The 22,605-nt window shown below is 40.7% G+C and overlaps 1 protein-coding gene and 1 non-coding gene across 2 annotated transcripts; both read right to left on the bottom strand.

The window, feature by feature from the left end:
• Positions 1-1,573: 1,573 nt before the first annotated feature.
• Positions 1,574-22,273, bottom strand: ZNF367 (zinc finger protein 367). The gene is made up of 5 exons (XM_064490102.1): positions 21,479-22,273; positions 8,873-9,023; positions 6,135-6,254; positions 5,182-5,320; positions 1,574-2,148 (listed from the first exon to the last, which is right to left on the bottom strand). The coding sequence occupies exons 1-5, from the start codon at positions 21,893-21,895 to the stop codon at positions 1,926-1,928; spliced, it is 1,050 nt and encodes a 349-aa protein (XP_064346172.1). The 5' UTR covers positions 21,896-22,273; the 3' UTR covers positions 1,574-1,925.
• On the bottom strand, positions 17,959-18,031 carry TRNAA-AGC (transfer RNA alanine (anticodon AGC)). Its single transcript has one exon. It is a non-coding gene; the product is annotated as a tRNA-Ala (tRNA).
• Positions 22,274-22,605: the final 332 nt, after the last annotated feature.

The raw sequence follows: 22,605 nt of genomic DNA, 5'->3' as shown, positions 1-22,605 counted from the left end.
GATTAAGTTCATCACATTTTAAATTCTCCAAAAACGATGAGTGTTGCTTTTAAGTCCATAGTTCATTTAAGTCATATATGAGAGAAAAAATACTAGAGAAAAATGTTGAAACTTAAACCAAAAAAATTCAGATGCTATGGTCTCTCTTACGCGCTCATTAAGTGCTGCTGGTAGAATTCTACATTCCAGATTACAAATAAAATTCTTAGACCGTTACAAATATAAATTCTCTTATTACCAAGGAGAAAAATCCCTCAAGATTTGTGATTTACTGTACAGAGGAATTACATTTTTAAAGTATGTCCTCATCACACACATTATTTGTCACTATCATCGTTCACGCTTTTGCTCCATTTCAAGACGTTTACGTACCTCCCCATCCCCCTGGCTACATATTTTAAACTACTTGGGTACTGCAACAGATTTTTGGATTTTGGGATAAAGAAGCCTACATTTTAGATAATGTTTAAAGTACATCTGTAGGCTACCACTTCAATTCAAAAAAGAAAAAACAAAAGGCGCTGAAGAGCCCATATTCCCCTCTGTTCTTCTGAGGTTTACTCCAATTAAGCAATCTATAAAATGACCACGCTATGCATGTTACTTACTTTCTGCTTAAAAGCTAAAATGATGGCGGTTTATGCCTACATAAAGGAGGTGAACTACTCAGCTCTTGATTTTTCTATTCATGCTTCAGTACATAAAGTGATGTTTAAAAACTCCATCTATTTAGAAAAAAAAAAAGATTTAAAACCACCACACAAGTTAACACACTTGCAGTTAAAACTATTCCAGAAGCCTGCTTATCTGAGTCGCTAATATTTTCTGCAGTGTTTAATTAACTGATAGCTAAATTTAGTGAACACAAAATAGCTTGGCATGTTATTCTGAAGTAAAGCAAGAAGGTGGCTTGATGCACTGAAAATATAAATAAGAGGCTTCCATTTGCTAATAATTCTAAACAAGCAGTACATTTAAATTTAGTGTTTGCTAACAAAAGATCTAAAACAGTTCACTACAAAACAACCCTGTAGATGTCCCTTTTATTAATAAAACTCCAAGTGCCAAATCTCATTACAGGGCCCATAATATTAAAAAAATACCAATTACCAAGTTACCTAGACTTTGCAAGATTAATCATTCAATTTCAGCGAATGAGAAATATGAAATGTGCAAACGTTCCCAAGTTAACAAGCGAGGGATGACAAGTGCTTTCAAACCTGAACATCAGAGTGAGTTGTAAAGCCTCCGAAAGATAGAATAAGACTGGTTTGACTCCGATTTTGAGAATTCTGAACTACTACCGTTCATCTTACCCAGATCTTCAAATACCTGTTTTCTTCCAAAGTCCCTAAGTTAGAAAGTCATCCGAAACGGTCAGTTTTCCATTTCTCTAGTCTTATTAGGCATACTATTTTGCAATTTAAAAATATATATCTTACACACATATCTTATACTCTCCTGCTTGTGTCAGTGTTTACAGTATTGCTAAAAATACTAATATACATTGTTAAAAATGACCTCATAAATAATCTACTTAAACCTTCTTTGGCTACATGTACCATTCTGTTTTTCCACCCAAGTGTCTTATTCAGAAAGTGCTTCCTGTGAGAACTGCTTCCAATGAATGCATTAAACTTGCAAAATCTAGCTTCCCACAATACGTAGTCTTTTTTCTTTTCTACCCTGTACTAGAAGTCCCATATTTACAAAAATAGTTTAAACTTTACAACAAATCCATTACCATATAAAAAAAAAAGTGCAATTCTCTCTCGCCCCGTATTCTGGGGCAATGACATTCTTCATACATTTCTACAGAATAGCAGCCTATGATAAGCAAGTAAGGTGCTTAGCTTATGCCCAAGGATCTACTTTTTAAGTACGCCGGGCAGTACTTTTGTACAGTAGGGGGGTCCGTGTGCGGGCTACTGGCGGAGCGGCGCGCCGGTCAGGTTGGCCAGCTCGATGAGCGCCAGCGCCCCGTGCAGCCGCTCCCGCTGCTCCTGCAGCCGCCGCTGCGCGCCGCTCTTCTCGTCGTCCTCCTCGTCCGACTGCAGGTACTCCAGCGGGTCCTGCTGCTCCTGGTCCGCCTTCTGAGCCAGCTTTCCTTTCAGGGTCGGGGTTCGCTGCTCTCGGGTTTCCCAGTACCTAGGGGAGACGCATCGCGTTAGTGGTGCCGCGCGCGTGGCATTCTCCAGGGTGCGCTTGTCTTTGGAAAAAAAAAAAAAAAGAAAGGGGGAGACATTCTCAAACGTTCACTTTTCTTTAAAAATAAAAGGGGGGGCAGATATTCTAAAATGTTCACTTTTCTTCAAAAATAAAAAGGGGGGCAGATATTCTCAAATATCTACTTTTCTTAAAAAAGAAGGGGGAGACATTCTCAAATGTGCACTTTTCTTTGAAAATAAAAAGGGGGACAGATATTCTCAAATGTGCACTTTTCTTCAAAAATAAAAAGAAGGGGGGCAGACATTCTCAAATATCTACTTTTCTTAAAAAAAAAGAAGGGGGAGACATTTTCAGATGTTCACTTTTCTTTAAAAAAAAAAGAAGGGAAACATTCTCAGATGTTCGCTTTTCTTTAAAAAGAAGGGGGGCAGATACTCTCAAATGTTCACTTTTCTTTAAAAAAAAGAGGGGAGACATTCTCAAATGTTCACTTTTGTTTTAAAAAAGGGGGAGAGGTCTTTACTATGGTATTATTTTATGTTTCAGTTTATAAAGTTATACCGTGATTTCACATGTATTACATGTATTTCCCATAACGAGGCAGATTCAGGTTCAAGTTGAAGGGCTTGCTCAGATTTCCAGAACCAACAGGTAAGATGAGACCCTGACAGAGCTAACTGGGAGAAAGTTTACACCCACAAAATACTGCAAATGGATTAATATGTATAGCACATAGAGTTTACCCAGAAATTTAAGAGCACCATCATTATTTTCCTATGTCACCAATGATAATTCACAAGAGAAAATGTTAATGTTCCACCTTTCTGATAACCAAAGAAAGGTGTATTTTAATGACAGGACCACCACCTACAAAAATGTCCATTCAAAGACTTGCATATTCGTGTTCATATAGCAGCTTTATTTGTAACCGCCAAAAACAACCCAAAAGCCCATCAGAAGGTGAAGGAATAAACAAGTGGAGGTGTAGCCATACAGTAGAAAAAGGAATGAACTGATACCCTCAACATGATGACACTCAAAACAGTCCCGCTGACTAAAAGCAGTCAGACAACCAGGACTATATACTGTATGACTTCACTTGTATAAAACTCCACTAAATGCAAACTAACTATAGTAACAGAAAGATCAGGGCTGTCTGGGGAGGAGGAAGGCGGGGAGGAGCAGAGTGGTGGACTGCAAAAGGCCATGGGGAAGCTTGTGAAAGTGATGGACATGTTTATGATCTTGATCAGGGTGATGGTTTCACATATGGTGTCTACCTACATCAAAATTTATCACATTGTACGCTGTTAAGTATGTATAATTTATTGTTTGTCAGTTATACCTCAGTAAAGCTGGTTTTTAAATTACATACCAAAAAAAATAGTACAATGACCAGATTTCAGGAAATCCAGACTACTCAAACTGGAAAAGTTTTGGCAATACTCAGAAGTGTAAAAAGAGAAATTCGAACAGTTCAGTACGACGTGAAGGACAACCAGGAAAGGAAAATAGCAAAAGGTAATTAGCAAGGTCAGCAGGGACCAGGTAACGAAGGGCTTTGAATGCCATAGTAAAGGGCTCAGACTTCATACTGAGGATCATAGTAGCATTTGAGAAAGACCCCTCCGCCCGCAGCATGGAGAATGGATTGAGAAGACCAAAGTGGCTGAATCTGAGAGTTGTTAAGGAAGTCGAATCCAAGGTCAGTCACTGAGCAGACAGGAGAAAAAGGAGATAAAGACAAGGATGACTTGGGCAGAATTAGAGATACAGGGGCAGCGGGGCCCAGCCAGGAGGAAGAGGGAGGGAGGAAGTGATGCAGTACCCGAGACAGAAGAGACAGACGCAACCCCTGCCCCTGTGGAGCTTACGATCCAGCAGGGAAGACAGACGGTAAACAAATAAATAAACGTGTGATGGAGGTTTTGAGAGGGAAAATACAACGTGTTGTAAAAGCATCTATTAGGATTTAAGGATTTAACCTTGTTTGCGGGGTTGGTGGGCAGGTTAGGAAAGCCCTTCCTGAAGGGATGTTTAACCTGAATAAGAAATGAAGAGACGGGGGTGGGAAGGGATAAATTGGGAGTCTGAGATCTGCAGATGCACACTACAATATATAAAATAGATAAACAACAAGTTTCCCCTGTATGGCACAAGGAACTATATTCAATATCTTGTAGTAACCTATAATGGAAAAGTATATGAAAAGGAATATGTGTATGTATATGTATGACTGAGACATTATGCTATAACCAGAAATTGACACAACATTGTAAACTGACTAGACTTCAACAAAAAAAAAGAAAAGACGTGAAGAATGAGCTGAGTGGCTAAATGAAAAGGGAAGTGAGCACAAAGGCCTGGAAACTACAGCAATGGTGGTGCCGAGGGACAGGAAGCCCAGGTGGCTAGGGGAGACGGAGTCACAGCAGCACGATGAGGCATTCTCGACTCCAACCTAAGTGCAGAGGGAGCCACGGAAGCCAGAGAGTGGCACAATCAGCTGCTGCTGGGGAGTACACAGTAAATGACTCCTTAAAGCAAGATACCCTTAGAGAAATTATTTTTATATTCCTCCTTGTTGCCATTAAAAAAATTAAACTGGGTGCTTTTCAGAATTTTCCTTTCGAAGAACCTCTAGCCTCCATCCATGTAATAATCAACAGATACTTAACTCCAATATAAAGAAAATGAAGGGGGATTGAACTGATGGCAAATGGAATCCAACACATACAAAATATTCTTTTCCGAGGGGGTAAACTCTTGCTTTTAAAATAAATCGTGGTCTGGACACTCAGACTAATTAATATCCTATAGTAGTTTTCTATCACACACAGATCCAAACAAAACTGCTAACAATTCTGTGGTGTAAGGAAATAGCGAGCCATTTCAAGTTATTTTATAAAATGTGTATACAAGCAACTTATTTAAATCGAGAGAACTGTCGGTGTCCGCAGCTCCACCCACACACTGGGCAGTGCTCCGCAGTAGGTGCCAGGAGAGCCTTACTTTGCCAACCACTCGGCGGCAGCCTGGTTGTCCACAGCCTGGGGCTTACTGAGAGCATCCGTGGGCTCCTCCCGCTTCAGCCTGGCATAAGGGTGCTTCGGACAGTGGCGGTTTGCATGGGTGAATCTACTCAGGCAGCCTTCAAAACATACAGAGAGAAACACTTACGAGGATCTGGCATCCAGCAGACACGAAACTGATAGCCCAGAAAGTAATTTCATTCTTGGAAACCATCATTAAAAAACATCCCGAAAGCTGAACAAAGCTTTAAGTAGGAAAACATGCCCCTCAGGTTTGTTGGTAACAAGCAAAAATTTTAAAAGCAAATTAAATATTTAATAATTAACATTGAGGCAACCATTGTGTATAGCTGAAGCAAATTCACTAGATGCTACATTTGTAGCAACTGACTAATAATCAAAAAAAAAAACCATGGAGCAACAGAACAAAACTGTATTGAATTTCAAAAATAACTATGTAAAAATGTACAGAAGAAAAACATCTTAAGAAACTGTGATAAAAGATTAAGAAAACACTTAAGAAAAAAGTGTTAAAAAATCACCAACAGCAGTGGTGTTGAGATGGTAAAATCAACTCACCCCCCGCCCCTCCTGTACTCAAAATTTTAGACAATAACGTGCTTCCTCCAGTTTAACAGTTAAAAAGTTTAAAACCAAAGTAAAAGCCGACTCTAAAGTCTGTATTTACTTTTATAGATTTTTCTACTGCCTACAACTGGACATAACATCTTTAATTGTCCATTAAGGTTTTTTCAATTAAAAAGAATATTTAAAAATCAGTCATTTCCCAGAAACACAATTAGCAAGGAAGGAAACAGGATGTTTTACAAAATCTTTACCAAAAATCTCGCCTCCCAAAAAGTCAAGCAACAGATATTTTAACTCTTAACTCAACAACTAATTATTCCATAAACTTAACTCCTAACATCATACCATTTTCTGAACAAACAAAAGGTTTTTCTCCGGTGTGAAGACGCTGATGTGTTTTGAGCTGTCCGCTTTGAACAAAGGCTTTTCCACAGTCTGGATAGTCACACAGATAGGGTCTCTCACCTAGGTAGACAGGATGCTCTATATTATTTCTGAGACAATAAGGTGAGAAGGGGAAGGGGAGGGAGAGTGAATCATGACTCCAAACAATACACGTCACAGCCTCAACAGAGCAGCCAGCGGCAGTGCTAACAGCCCCCCAGTGATGTCAAGCAGCTGTCTACTTGTGCTTTTAAGTACATGGGTTCAAGTCTTTGAAGTTAGCATCTTCAGCTTGTCCCCTATTTTTCCTCCCCACCATCGAAATCGCTAACTCTTGCTGATGCTTTAAAATGTCTCCCACTCCTGCTTTCTCACTGCCACCTGCCCTGGTCAGGCTGGCAGCCCCTCCAGGCTGGCCTCTAGTCTCTCACCCTGCACAGCACTTCCGGAGTAGCTGGCACAGAACACTTGCTTTTTACACTCAACTACTCCCTAAAATCACCCCCAAGCCCTACTGCACTCCTTGAACAACTGAAAATTATCCAGTGACTTTTAAATGGTCCCCTATTATCCGCACTATAGCTGCTGGGTTAGGGGGCAGGGTTTAGCTCTGCTTCCCTCCTGGGGATGCCTTCCAGCCATGCAGCAGTTCCCCAGCTTGTTCTGCTCCTTGAAATCCCTATCTTCCCTGCCCATCCAAATCTCCCCAACCCTGGAGGTCCTCAAGACTCCTCCTATCACCCCCTACTTCCAAATAACGGAGCTGCATATCGCATCACTCACTTAGCATCCTGTGTTCTTTATGTATCATAACACTCTCATTATACAAAGATACGCTTCATGCTCCATTTCAGTTCCTATACGCAACACAGTGCTAGGCTCAAGAAAACGCTCAAAAAGATGTTGCTCAATCATAATTAAACTTCTTACTTCTTGAATAAACATTCTTTGGTCAACAATTATACACCAGTTCTTCCAATATGACTCAAAGAACACTAATGGGTCTTCCCTAAATTTCTCATTGTTTAGAAATGTACTAAATGAATGTGATAGTTGGACACAAGTTAACAAAACACAGGATATAGTTATTTAAAATAGTAAGAGAAACGATTTTTACAAAGCATATACATATACATATCTTCCATGGAGATCTTGGGTTCAGGTCCCTGGCATACGGTGTATTAGGAAGCACTGGGTGACACACAGTGCGTTAGCACATCAGGAAAGGGACGCAGGGACCCTTTTATGATGCCACATGGTCTCGAATCTTATCTACACAGGCAACATGTACTCTACAGCTGTGAACCAGTTATTTGGGGTTATTTCAGACTAAATAGATTGAAAAAAAAATACAAGAATTCTCAAACTCAGATATTCACTAAACAATAGTTATACTGAATGGTACCTGAGTCAAAAAACCTCTTGGCCACCTTAGTTTATAATAATTCAAAATTAAAATTTTACCCACTTTCAGGGATTCAGCTAAGAAAACTGTATTCTGTCATTAAAATATATCTTTTCAAAAACTGAAAGAAAAGAAAATGAAAGAAACGGGTGACGACCATGAACACAGTGGAACAAACAGGATGCCAAGGGTTAAAAGCCCAAGTTCCAGATCAGGGCTGCCCAGGAAAGATGCCGTGAGGACCACTCCTCGCGGTCACGTTAACAAAGTAAAAATAAACAAGTGAAATTAACTGATACCATACTTTATTTAACCCAGTGTATCTCAAATATTATCGCCTCAATTTGTAATCAGCATCAAAAACCATGCTAATACTGCTCACCCCTCTAGACCAGCCTCATTTCTAGTGCTCAGGAGCCACGTGTGCTGCCACAGTGGCCAGCACAGTTCTAGACTCAAGGGTATGAGAAGTTGTGAGTCAGTGGTAATTGGTTTTTTCGGTGCCTCAGTTCCCTTATCTGTAAGTTATCTGATCTCATTATTAGAACCATAAGGCTCCTTCTTCCGTGCCAACTTCCTCTGTGGAAAGAACACAGCCCTCTTTATATATATATATATATATATTTTGCTGTTGGCATTTTAAATGCAAGTGTAACTAGTCTACACCAACAAAGACAGTCGTGGGCTAGCTCCCTACAAGACATTTAATTCTGAAAAATTATACTTCATCTTAGATTTCATGGTTAGGTCAAATACTCTGATGGTACAATTAAGGACTCTAGAAGTTCTATTAAAAACTTGACAATTATTTAGGATTTGGCCTACAACTCAGTTTTTTATTTTTTATTTTTTTATTTTTTTGGGGGGGGAGGTAAGTAGCTTTACTCATTTATTTATTTTTAGAGGAGGCACTGGGGATTGAACCCAGGACCTTGTGGATGCTAAGCATGCGTTCTACCACTTGAACTACACTCTCTCCACTACAAATGAGTTTTAAGAGTTATCCAGACATATCAAGTAACATTCAGGTAGACAGAAGGATAGAACCAAATGTAGTAATAACACTCCTGTGACAACTACATTAATGACCGTGATAACTTTAGAAGTCACGTGGTATCGATGTTCAGAAAACCATCCGTCCCCACAACAGAGAAACTGACCACACTGCCTGTTTGAAAACCTTTACATTACGGAAACACAAAGCAACTAAAAAATTAATTCATAGACCCAAACATCAAATCAGTTTTCAGCGTAAGCGTCACTTCCGGCATTCTCTAAAATGTGCTCAGCTTACCTGTATGAGTCCTTTTGTGAGCCTGAAGTGATTTCTCCCGTGGAAACACCCTATTACAGATGTTACAGCGGATTCTGCTGGACGAATGCTCTCCTTCATTTATCAAATCCCGTACAGTATCTGCTCTGGGTCTACCACGCCGGATTCCATCCTGTCAACACATTTGTATAAACATTAATGTCACTTACGGACTCCACTCACTAGAACAAAGTGTCACAATGCAGGCATACCTCGCTCACTATGCTTCATTTTATCACACTTGGCATACTGTGTTTTAACAAATTGAAGGCTTGTGGCAATCCTGTGTCATCAGAAGATGGTTAGCATTTTTTTTAGAAATAAACTTTTTTAATTAAGGTATGGATGTTGTTTTTTTGGCCATAATGCACACTTAAGAGACTACAGTATAGTGTAAACATAACTTTTTATGCCCTGGGAAACCAAAACATTTCTGTTACTTGCTTTACTGCAATATTGGCTTTACCGCAGCAGTCTGGACCTGAACCCACAGTATCTCCAGGGTATGCCTGCTAATAACTTTTTAAAACTTTTCTTGAGTAATTATCAGTAAAATGGCAGAGCAGGTAGTTCCAAGGGCCCATACCTCCACAGATCACTGAAAAATGGAGCAACTGTCAGAATCAGCTGTGTCACAACTCAAGAAAATAATCAGAGATTTACAGCAACTCAGCGAACACTGAATCAAGAAACAGGCAATGTAAAACAGTAGGAAAGCTTTGCAATGCTTTTGACTACCCTTGCCCCACGTCTTCCCCGCAGTGGTCTTTGAAGCCAGCTGCCTTCATTCTCAGTGTGGGAACCTAGTTCCTGGTTCAAGAGAGAACAGAGAAGACTCTATTCTGAAAGAACTGTGTTTGTCTGTTTTGACCAGCCTAAGGGCTACCTGAAGGTCTCACACAGATGCCAGTCTTTGTTTTGTCTAACTTAGAACTCTCTCTGGGCAGAAAAGCAGCTACACCGAGGGCATCTCTCTCAAAGACTAACTCCTAAAGCCAATAACAACTTGCTTCCATCTGGAGGAAACAATTTCAACTAAGGCATGCGTGCACACACACACACACACACACACACACACACACACACACACCAAAAGCCTGGAAGGAAAAGATGGGAGAGTTTGGGAAATGAAGGCTGTAAAAAGTACCCACATATCCTAAAGACAAGAATTTAGGAAGCTGCACACTTGCCAGGGCAGCAAGCATGCTCAGAAAAGACCTGCAAAGAACCTAAGTTTTCACTTCTGGCTGATCTTTAGGTGCAGCACAAGCAGGAAGTGAAGGCTAAGACAGAGCCATAAATGTCCGGCTAAACATAGAAGGAGAGCTATATACAGCACAGAGTTATTCTGCAAATTAAGAGAAGTTTTTTCAAAGGGGAAGGGTGCAGCTCAAGTGGTAGAGCACATGCTTATCATGTGTGAGGTCCTGGGTTCAATCCCCAGTACCTCCTCTAAAAATAAACAAATATATAACCCTAATTACGTCCCCCAAAAAAGACAAGTTTTTTTCCCTTTCTTTTCTTTTCTTTTTTTGGGGGGATAGGGGAGCACCAAGCATTCAAGGAAATCTCTCTCAAAATAAAAGGTCACAAGCAGAAGAAACAGACTTTAGAGAACAAACACAACAAAGAATAGTTTACAAAAACAGTTTATCACCGAACAATTACAAACTGCAGCACACAACAAAAATGAACTCTGAGAGAAGAATCTGATTTGCAGAGTTACTACATTGTAATACTCAAAACATCCACCTTTCAACAAAGTATTACAAAGCATACAAAGCATGAAACAAAAATATGGCCCATAAACAGGAGAAATTAATAGAAACTGTGAGGAAGCAGACATTGAAACTGCTAGACAAACATGCTAAATAAACTGCCTTAAGTGTGCTAAAAGAGATCATGGAAACTATGGACAAAGAACAAAAGAAAACCAGGAGAACACTTTCAACAAACAGAGAATGTCAATAAAGAAACAAATTATTTTTAAAATAATAGAATTCTGGAGCTAAAAAAAATCAGTCACCGAAATGAGAAAAATTCACTACAGAGTCTTAATGGCAGATGTAAACTGGCAGGAGAAAGAACCAGTAAACTTAAACACTGGTCAACTGAAATTATCCAGTCTGAGGAACAGACAAAGAATGAACAGGGCCTAAGACACCAGTAGGACATCAAATGTCTTACAGGTCCATTCAGGCTACGATAACCAAATATCACAGGCTTGCTAACTTATAAATGGCAGTTTATTTCTCACAATTTTGGAGGTTGTAAAGTCCAAGATCAAGGTGCCGGCACAGGCAGGTGAGGGACTACTTCCTGGTTCATAGCCAGCACCTTCTTACTGTTTCCTTACATGGCAGAAGGGGCAAGAGAGCTCTCCAGAGCTTTTTTCACGAAGGTACTAATTCCATTCATGAGGGCTCCACCTCTATGACCCAAGCACCTCCCAAAGGCTCCTAATAGCATCATCTTTAGGAGTCAGGATCTCAACATATGAATTTTGGGGGGACACCATAGCATCAAGCATACCAACATGCACAACAACTGGAAACCCAGAAGGCAAGAAAGAAAAGGGCAGAAAAATATTTGACAAAACAATGGCTGCAAATTTCCCAAATTTGCTAAGACACATATCTAAACACTCAGGAAGCTCAATTAACTGCAAGAAGAATAAACACAAAGAGAGATACACATGGAGACATAATCAAACTACCAACAGACAAAGACAGAATCCTGAAAGCAGCAAAAGAGAAGCAGTTCATCACACATATGAGTCCTCAGTAGGATTAACTGGTTTCTCAGGAGAAACTATGCAGATCAGTGGGATGACATGTCTAAAGGGCTGAAAGGGGAAAAAAAAAGTCAAATAATAATCTTACAGTCAACAAAGCTGTCTTTCAAAAGTGAAGAAGAAATTACGCATTTCCAGATAAACAAAAGCTAAGAGTTCATTGCAAGTAGACCTGCCCTACAGTAAATCTAAAGGGAGTTACTTCTTCAGGCAGAAGAGAAAGGACACTAGATAGTAACTCAAAGCCACACAAAGAAAGAAACAACACCAGGCAACCACATGTGCCAAAAGTATTGTATTTTGGGCTTATAACTCCTCATTTCTTTCCTATAGAAAAGGCAAATGCCAAATGTATTGTAAAAAAATAATAAAAACCTTTGTTCATGAACATAATATAAGATGTAACTGTGACAAAAGTAACGAAAACAGAGGACGAGAGCTGAATGGGAGAATTTTTGTATACTTACTGAAGCTAAAGTGGTATTCAAAATAGCTTGTTTTACATTTAAGAAGTTAATTAAAATTCCCAGGGTAACCATTTCAAAAAATAAAAATTTAAAAATTTAAAAACCAGAAAAGGAAATAAGAGAGGAAAGAAAATAGTACAATACCAAAAAAAGTCAATTAAACACAAAAGAAGGCAGTAACAGAGGAACTGAGAAACAAAACAGGTGTAAGACATATAGAATATAATAAAATGGCAGAAGTTCTTCTTTATAAGTAATCACCATAAATGTAAATAGGTTAAATTCCGCAAATAAAAAGCAGAGACTGGCAGAATGATTTTTTTTAATAAACCAATTATACGCTATCTACAAGAAACTCACTTTAGATCCAAAAACATAAATAGGGTAAAAGTGAAAGGATGAAAAAAGATAACAATTATAAACACATACACACCACAAACGAGTCTCCGAAATGTATGAAGCAAAATTTGGCAGAATTGAAAAATAAAGAGATAGTTCAGTAATAGCTGGAGACTTTCACTTTCAATTAACAGATAAGGACAACCAGACAGTCAACAAAGATATAGAAGATTTGAACAATGCTGTAAACCAACTACACCTAAGAGACATATACAGAACATTCACACAAAAACAGCAAATACCCATTTGTCTCAAGTGCACATGGAACAATTCCCAAGACAGACCACATGTTAGGCCACAAAGCAAGTATCAATGTATTTTAAAAGACTGAAATCATCCAAAGGATCTTCTCTGACACATAAGGAATGAAACTATAAATCAATTAACAGAGGGAAAACTGGAAAATTCACAAATAAGTGGAAATTAAACAACACTCTTCAACAACCAATGGGTCAAAGAAGAAATCATGCAGGAAATTAGAAAATACTTTGACACGAATGAAAAAGAAAAATATAACACATCAAAACGTACGGGATGCATTTCTTGGAATGGAAGGCTCAATATAAAATTTCAGTGCTACCCAAAGTGATTTGCAGATTCAATGCAATCCCTAGGAAAATTCCAACGGCCTTTTCTGCAGAAATGGAAAAAGCAATCCTCTACTCACAGATTTGCAAGAGGCTCCAAATAAGAAAAACAGTATTTTAAAAAGAACAAAGAAGGAGAACTCATACTGTTGCGGAAAAATGTGTTACAGGTCGGTGTTACAGCTCATTTGTGACAGCAACCTGGATTCAGGCGAGAGACCAAGCAGCACTCAGGTTTATTACACCAGCAGGCCCAGAGGAGTTAACACTTTAAGCTCTGGACCCCGTCTGTAGGTTTACACAGGTCTTTTATAGGCTGTCAGTTTTACACTTTGTAACATCATATGTAAATAAAGTACAACAGAAGTTGACCAACCAGGAACAAGCTTTGTAGAAATAGACCAATCAGGAGTGAGCTCCATGCAAATGAAGTACTACAAATGGACCAATCAGAAGTTAGGGAAGTGGACCAATCAGAAGTGAGAGTAATAACCAATCAGGAGTGAAGGAAAGTGAGCTCAGGGAACCAATAGAATTTTAGGTGTAAGTTAGCCACTTTAGAGGCAAAAAGTGAGATAGAACCTCTGGGCCAGGGAACCAGACGGTACTAAGACGAGAAGAGCAGCCCTGCCCAGGGGTCCTTCCAGTCTTTTTATGGGGCTTCCCGCCTCAATACTTCCCTACTACAAAACTTACTATAAAGCAATGGTAATTAAGACAGTGAGGTACTGGCATAAGGAGACACACAGACCAATGAAACAAAACTGAGATCAAGAAATAGGCCCTTATTCTATGGCCAACTGGTTTTCTTTCTTTTTTTTTTTTTAATTTATTTTTGGGGGGCAGTAATTAGGTTTACTTACTTAATTTATTTTTAGAGGAGGTACTGGGGATTGAACCCAGGACCTTGTGTATGCTAAGCATGCACTCTACGAGTTGAGCTATTCCCTACCCACTGCCAACTGGTTTTCAACAAGGGTACAAAGAACACTCAATGGGAAAGAATAGCTCTTCAACAAATAGTTCTGGGATAACTGGGTCGTGGACCTGAACCTCACACAATACAGAAAAAATTAACTCAAAATGCGTCATACCCCAAAATGTCAGAGCTGAAACTTTAAACTCTTAAAAGAAAGCGTGGATAAATCTTCATGACCTTGGACTTGACAATGGTTTCTTAGAAATGGCACCAAAAGCAAAAGTAACAAAAGAATAAACTGGACTTTAAATTAAAAATATTTGTGTGCCAAAGGACATTATCAAGAAAGTGAAAAGATATCCTACAGAATGGGATGTAGTATTTGCAAATCATGTATCTGATAAGGTTCCAGTATCCAGACTATATAAAGAACTTTTATAACACAACAAAAGGATAACCCAGTCAAACAGTGGGTAAAGGTCTTGAATAGACATTTCTCCAAAGTAGTGATACAAACGGCCAGTAAGCCCATGAAAAGATGCTCAACACCAATTAGTCATTGGGGAAAAGCAAATCAAAACCACAGTGAGGTCAATTATATCTCAATAAAGCCCGAAGCGGGGAAAAAACAATTTTTTAAAAATGAGATATTACTACATTATACTCAAAAAAAAAAAAAAAAGGGAAACAAGTAAGTAATAAAGGGTTTTGTTTTTTTTTTTTGGCAAGGGTGTGGAGAAACTAGAACCTTCGTATATTGCTGGTGTGAATGTAAAGTGGTTCAGCCCCTGTGAAGAAGTTGGATAATGGGATACAGTGTCACGTACACATGTACATACACCCACGTGGAATACACATGCAATGGGATGCGATTCAGCCATAGATATGCCCCATGCTACAGAGTGGATGACCCTCAAAAATAATAGCCTCATTAGAAGAAGCCAGACACAAAAGGCCACATAGTGTATGATTCCATGTAATGAAATATCCAGAATAGCTAAATACACAGAAACAGAAAACAGATTGGTGTTTTTCAGAGACTGCCTGTAGAGGGGAGAAGGGAGTGAGTACCTAATGAATACAGGATTTTCTTTTGGGGTTATGAAGATGTTTTGGAACTTGATACGGGTGGTGGTTTCAAGACAATGTGAATTACTAAATGTCACTGAATTATACTTTAAGATGGCTAATTCTATGCTATGTGAATTTCAGCTCAAAGACAAAATACAGAAACATGAACATACTAATGGACTTTAATTAATAATAATGTATCAATTTAGTTCATTAATAGTAAAAAAAAATATACCATATTAATATAACCACATTGGCAACAGGGGAAACCAGGTATGCAGTTTATGGGAATTCTCTGTACTGTCTTAACATTTCCATATATCTAAAACTAATCTAAGCATTTATTTGAAAAAACAAATCTTTCTTCCCAGGCAAGTTAAATTTTTAACATACAAGTTATATGAAAAAAAGAAAAATCATGGAACCATGTACACCTCCATCCAAACTAAAGATATTTTGACTACTTTCAATATAAACACATAAAATCTTCCCAAAGCTTAACAACATCAGCCTGAAACTTGACGATAAACCACAGCAAAATTCCCTTCAATCAATTTCCACCTCGAAAGAAAAACTCAATCTCACCATGGATGAGTTATCTTATAAGATAAGTCATGTTTAAAACATTTTTAGGTATTAAAATCTATTTCCCCAGCAGCCAAGAGGCAGAAGCAACCTAAATGCCCACTGCCAGATGAATGGATAAAGTGTGATATATACAATGAAAAAGTATTCCACCTTAAAAGAGAAGGCACCCCTGCCATGTGCTACGACATGGATGAACATTAAAGACATCCTAAGTGAAATAAACCAGCCACAAAAAGAAATACTACACGATGCCTCTTTTATGAGCTATTAAAATGAACAGAAACAGAAAGCAGAATGGTGGTTGCCAGGGGCCACAGAGAGGGAGAAAAGAGGAGTATGATGGGTATAAGGTTTCAGTTTCACAAGATGAAAAGTTCTAGGGCTCCATTAAACAACAATGTTCATACAGTTCATACTTTAAAATGGTTAAGGTGCGAAATTTTATGTTATGTGTTTTTTGTCACAAAAGTAAAAGAAGAAGGAAAAAAAGAACATGGGAAAGCACTGTGGCAGATTATATTCTTGTGAAAATATTCACTGCCTCTCCCTCACTGAGGTCACAATGAGGCCAGCCGGGCTATAGGACTTTCTTTAGCCAATAAAATGAGAACAGAAACCACACTTGTGACTTCTGAGCAAAAACCTTAAAAGCCATCACAAGGTTCTACCACCTCTCTTTCCCCTCTGCCTTGAGAGCCACATGTCCCAGGGTCCCAGAATGAACAGGATGAGGAACACACCTGCTGTTAATCCTCACAGGATGTATATAACACGAGCCTTGTTGAGATTGAGAGTTTGAGCTCGCCTTCTGCAGCATGCTTTAGCCTAAGCTAACTGACTCAGGCACACTATTAATAAATATTTGTTGATGGGATAAAGATCTCATAAACTCTCCACAGTAATTTTATGTTATGATCACATCACGAGTAATTGTTTTCAATCTTATCTTAAAACTGCAACATAAACACAGCATCTACAATCCATAGAAATAGCAGGTGACTGATTCTGTTAAGAAAGAAATGAAACATGAAAGTTAAAAAGCTTAGTGATACAACTCTTCTGCCTTCAAACGATCATTTCACTAGTATTTTTTAAATACATAAAAACATATTGTTGACTCTGCTATAGTTTGAAATCAATGATTATCTAACATCAAAATTTTAAGATTATCCATTACTTTTTTTCTCTGTTTCTGGTTAAAAAATTAGCAAGCATGTTTAATAGTGGGGGCAGGTTTTGTGTTTTGTTTTGTTTTTAAGTTAACCATCTGGCTGCCTCCCAATAACTCTATGATCTTGTTTCAACTACAAACCACACATTCACCCTTTACAGATGAAAAATAGACAGCTGAAAAATACAATATAGAACAACATCCCAGCCATAGAGAAGTAAAGCTTCACTAAATGCATTCTTTCAACTAAGAAATTAAGCAAGACAAGTAATTATCTAATACTCTAAATAAATGAATAAAGAGTATCTTCTAACCATATACACAAAAATAAGCAGTGCCACTTAAAGAGGACCCTTTTCATTTTGGCCCTAGCAATTTAAAAAATCATGTTTCTCAGACTCATAGACATAGAATACAAACTTGTGGTTGCCAAGGGGGCGGGGGGGTGGGAAGGGACAGACCGGGATTTCAAAATGTAGAACAGATAAACAAGATTATACTGTATAGCACAGGGAAATACATACAAGATCTTGTGATAGCTCACAGCGAAAACAAATGTGACAATAAATATATGTATGTTCATGTATAACTGAAAAATTGTTCTCTACACTGGAATTTGACACAACATTGTAAAATGACTGTAACTCAATAAAAAAAATAAAATAAAATAAGGAATGTTTCTAGGTACATTTTGACAATTACAGAGTCTTAACTCATCGGCAACCAAATATACCTGTAGCTGAAGAGACATACCTTGTCAAGACTGCTTGATGATTTGAAAAGGAAAAAAAAAAGTTAAAAAGAAATTCTAAGACATCCTATTGCTATTATGTGGCAACTGCTGCAAAATAAGCTACTAGAAAGCAGCAAAATGATTAAACTGCCAAAAATGTTTCCATACTTTGGCAAATTTAATTTTTAAAACAATCTCAGTACCTCCAGAAGATAAGTTAGTGATTTTGAAAGTGTTTTCTAAAATATTTTATGATAAATGTTTTGAGTTTACAATGTCAATAACTAAAATATCTCTTTGAGGGGAGAAGAATCAGATTTAGTTATTTATTTATTTAAATGGAGGTACTGGGGATTGAACCCAGGACCTCGTGCATGCTAAGCACGCACTCTACCACTGAGCTATACCCTCCTCCCTATAATTAACTTTAGAAAGTTATCTAATAACATTTGAGTTATTTATTTCTCAAGCCACTTGGAATAAGGTACACATTTACCTAGGCTTTAGAAAAAGTTATATTCAAACTTGGTATTTAAGTTACTAAAAAACTAAAAGTCCTTGGCACATTTTTATACAAAGTAAAATTCAAATAAATTGTACAAACACAACCTAGAAGGAAAAGAAAAATAGGTCTCGGAAGGAAGTGTGTGCACCCTGACAAGAAAATGAGAAAATGTGAATGATCTTATTTCCCTTTTTGAATTCAGATTTAGATCCAAACTTCCTATGGCTCACGTAGCTGCTTCCTAACCTGATCCCCCACCCTGATCTATCTGCACAACTTTCCAAGTCTTGATTTGCATCTGTCTTTTGTACTATGTGTCCTCTCATAAAGCATCTCAGCTGAGAAATAGGTGGTTACTGTGTGTACTTCACATCTACTTGCATCTTCTTAATATTAAAAAAAAAAAAAAATCCCTAAAGTCAACTCACGCATGATATACACAGAAGCAATATCATGTAAGGATTAAGGGCAAGGGCTCTAGAAGATTCCAATCAGTTCTGCCCCTTTATCATATGATGTCAACTAAACTTAATCTTGAAGACTCTTCTCTCATTCATCCTTTTTCATCAGGTAAACAAGGTAAATTAAAGAATTCAAAACCCTCAAAACAGAGCCTGTTGGTTTGCTCTGCAAGGCAATAAATAGTAAATGACTACTATGTTCACATAACATGTTAACATGATGTTATGTTTAAACTTGGTGATCAAAAACGCCTGTGTACTAATCAGCTGTTATGTTTATGTTTAAAGTGTTCAGTGATAAAAGGTGAAACAGCGTAGGCAGCGGGTAGGTCCTGAAGGGTGAATGGTATCTGAGGATGTGCGGAGAAGCCAAACCACACAGGTCCTATAGTAGAGAACTAACTCATCAGTGCAGTCTGAGTACAGGGCACAAGGTGTGGAGGTTTGGAATAGCCTATGGCAGAGGGAAATCAGATCTGCTCCCTCCCCTCCCAGAATTCTCCAGCCTAGGAAGACAAAGCGCTAATGTATCATTATCGTCCCCATCATGCTAAACAATCTTGTGATGAGGGGCCAATATGAGTTGGCAGATGATGGATATTCTCCGCACAGGCAGGGGAGGCAGGTTTGGGCAGGAACAAACCAGACAGGAAGCAAAAGCTGACACCAGGTGTGCAGGACTCAGATGTTAACAGCTCCCTTGTGAGCAGTGGCAACATACAGACAGTAAAGGAACACAAATGTTGTTCTCAAACCCACAGCTGTTACTGCCTCTAGCCCACAGACTGAGAAGGGGTGGAAGGAAGCATGTTATTGGCATCAGCTATATTACAAACTTGCCTCCCATCTTCTCAAAAAGTGAACAGACTTAGCATGATTCACCTATGATGCATGTGGAGATTTAAAAAAAAAACAAAACTACGAGTACTTTAGAGAAACAAAGTAAAAAAGGATGGAACTCTCTATCTTTAGTCTAGAAAGCATGAATGAATCACCAATCAAACTAGGTGACTTCCTTCAATGAAGATATATTCCAGATCTTTCCCCTTCAAGATGGAGAAACTGAATTTTTGGAGCTGTATTTGGATTGCTTCGTTGATAAAAGGACAGTGAAAATCAATGTCTAACAATTTATGAAACAGTTACAGTGTGAAAGACTGTTAGGAGGAAAAAAAGTGAAATATATATAAAAGCCTTTTCACTTCATAACTTGTGGTATGTTTTACCTCTGAAAAGAGGTCGATTAAGTGGAAATAAAATTCAATCCTATGCATTATTAAGCAACTTTTATAAAACGTTTGTGTGACACTTAAGTCTTATTTTAGGCCAAAAAAAAAAAAAAAAACACCTTGCAGATCTCATTTATCTATAATAACATTAATCTTCTTGGATAATCCAAAGTTAGATTGTTATAACTAACAATAAAATAATAGATGCAAAATCTTCCACAAGTATTTGTGCATGTCTTTATGTTGCTCAACTATATAACCTACTGTATGTTTCTTTTTTAAAAGGTACTAAACATGCAAATAATATTAACACAAAAATATCTAGGATATCCAGCCATCTTAACTAAGGGCTACCTAGAGACAGCACTCAGACTGTCCACAAACTCACTCAGCACTATTTTGAATATTTCTACTGCTTGTTCTTTCAAATTTTTACTGAAATGCAGCTTCAAGAGTTGAATGTGTCAAGGCATAGTTTTATAACTTTACAGTTCTTTAAGAACAATGCCATTAGCAACAAAGTGTATCAATGTTCTCAGGGCTCAACCCGGAGTTTCAACATCTTTGCTACTGCGTGTAAAATGATAACCAAACTTGTTTCACTTTATACAGTATTTGTTGATATCGATGTACTTATCCACAAGGTGACTTACTTGTTTTATCTTTAGCAAACTACTTATTTTATGTAGCCACTTAAATATTAACCTTTTATTAGAACCATTCATTACACAAATACTTAACTGAGCGTATTTATTCAGTATTTGCAGAGTGAAAAGCATTTAAGTTGAATATGTCCACCAGAGAGAAATGGTCCCGGCCCTCCCGGAGCTTACAAAGTGTACACAGGTAAGTATGTGTCAGCACGGAGGCACCCCCAACACATGCTTCAGGACTAAGAGCCACAAAAACTCGACTATAGTCCCAGCATTCGCGCTACGTAGCTGTGTACCTTAGGGAGCTCTCTTCACCAATCCCTCTAAACCTCAGCTGCCTGATCCCGTAAATTGTAGGTTTGAACCAGGTAGTCACATCCTTCCCAGTTCTAAAACAGTCTGAAACTCAAGCAGTTCGCGGTCGGTGACGAGAGCGTCCCATTCCAGTGTGTGCTGTCAGAATCTAGCAAAGTGGTACGCTGGATGCATGAAACAGAGCGAGGGCCCAACTCCCGCTGGGGAAGATTCTCTTAAGTCCCTTCTTGTTCTTCGGCCAGTTCTGCAAGGCATCTCTAGCGAGATCGGGGTATCTGCGGTGCTGAAGCAGAAACGGCGCAACCCCCTCCCTGCGGCCTCTTTTCTCACTCTCCGGCCCGACAGAACCCGGCGATCGGCCGCAGCGGCGGGCAGAGCGGGTTGGCCGGCCTCCTCCGCGACGCGAAGCCACGCTCCGGCACACGGCACCAGCCGGCCAGTGGCCTCCCCACCGCCCTGGCAGACGTCACGTGACCGACGCCCCGCCCCCCCTCGCCCCCGCGGGGGCCAGGTTTTGGCGCGCGGCAGTGACGTCAGCGTCCTGTCACCCGCCACCGCCCCCGCGGCCGCCAGAGCGACCCCGCGTTTTAAACTCGGCCCCGCCCCGCCCGCCGCGTCCGCTGGCGCTGCCGGCTCCCGGGCCGCGCCGTTAACGGGCCCCGACTGCCCCGCGCCCCGCCCGTCCGCGCTGCTTACCTTGAGGTGGCCGCTGTCCGGGCTGCTCGCTTCCTCCTCGTCCTCCCCTCCCGAGGCGGCGGCGGCCGAGGCGTTGGGCAGGGGCACGCCCCGGCCCCGAAGCCCGGGGTGCTCGGCGGTGGCGGCGGCGGCGGGCAAGGCAGCCGAGGCGGCGCCCCCGGCGGCCCCGGGGCTGAGCGTCACGTTGTGCGCGTTCTCGCCCCAGCGCCACGGGTACACCATGAAGTCGCTGAAGCCGGGGCTGGTGGGGATGAGCGGCGGCGGTGGCTCCGGCTCCCCTCCGCCGCCGCATGTGGGCTTGATCGGGGTTGTCCTGATGACCGACACCAGCACCCGCTTCGGGGAGTCCTGGCAGAAGATGACGGGCGGCGGCTGCGGCGGGTTGTCCGCCATCGGCGCCTCCACACCCCGGATCATTGCCCGGCTCGGATCTGCAGCTCCGGGGGCCGTGGGCCGCACTCCCTGAGCCCGGTCTGGTCCTTCGCTCCGCTCGCCCGCGCTGCTCCTAGTCGCCGGCTCTCAGTCCCGCCGGCTCATGGCAGGCGGATGTTTCCCTGAACCTTACTGCGCCGCGGCCAGCAAAAGAGCGGAGCGGCTCGGCCGGCACCAGGCGGCCACGGCCGGACCCCAACCCTGGGTCAAGCCCGCCCTTCGCTCTTTGTACTCCCCAAAACGGAGGCTGCAGCGGCGGGAAGCAGCGGGCTGCCTGCCTTGCGATGACAGGAAAGCAGGACGCGCGGCGCCGAGTCCCCGAAAATAACAACCTGCCGCCAGGGTCCCTGCTCCAGTTTTTCCCGCGTTACATTTCGCGCCTGGGCGGAACCAATCACCGCGAGGACCCTGCCCGCTGGCCGCAGCGGCGAGTGACAGGTCGCGCGAGCCAATGGCCGGGCCCAGACTTCTTTCTAGCCAGGACGGGGCGGAGCCGGAGCTGCGCGCGGGTCCTTTCTGGCACGCCATTGGCCGCCGCCCTTGTATTTTTTTTCTGCCTGGAGAGCCAACAGCGTTCGAAACTCCGGGGGAGCGCGCGACGTCTGCACTCGCCCAGACACACCCTCCAGAAGCCCCGCCCCCGCCGACCCTCTGCGCGGGTAGTCAGGGTTGGAGGCGCACGGGAGGGCGGTCAG

This window comes from Camelus dromedarius, chromosome 10, assembly GCF_036321535.1.
Source record: "Camelus dromedarius isolate mCamDro1 chromosome 10, mCamDro1.pat, whole genome shotgun sequence".
NCBI lineage: Eukaryota > Metazoa > Chordata > Mammalia > Artiodactyla > Camelidae > Camelus > Camelus dromedarius.
The sequence above is the reverse complement of the archived record's forward strand: the minus strand, read 5'-3'. Positions and strand labels throughout refer to the sequence as shown.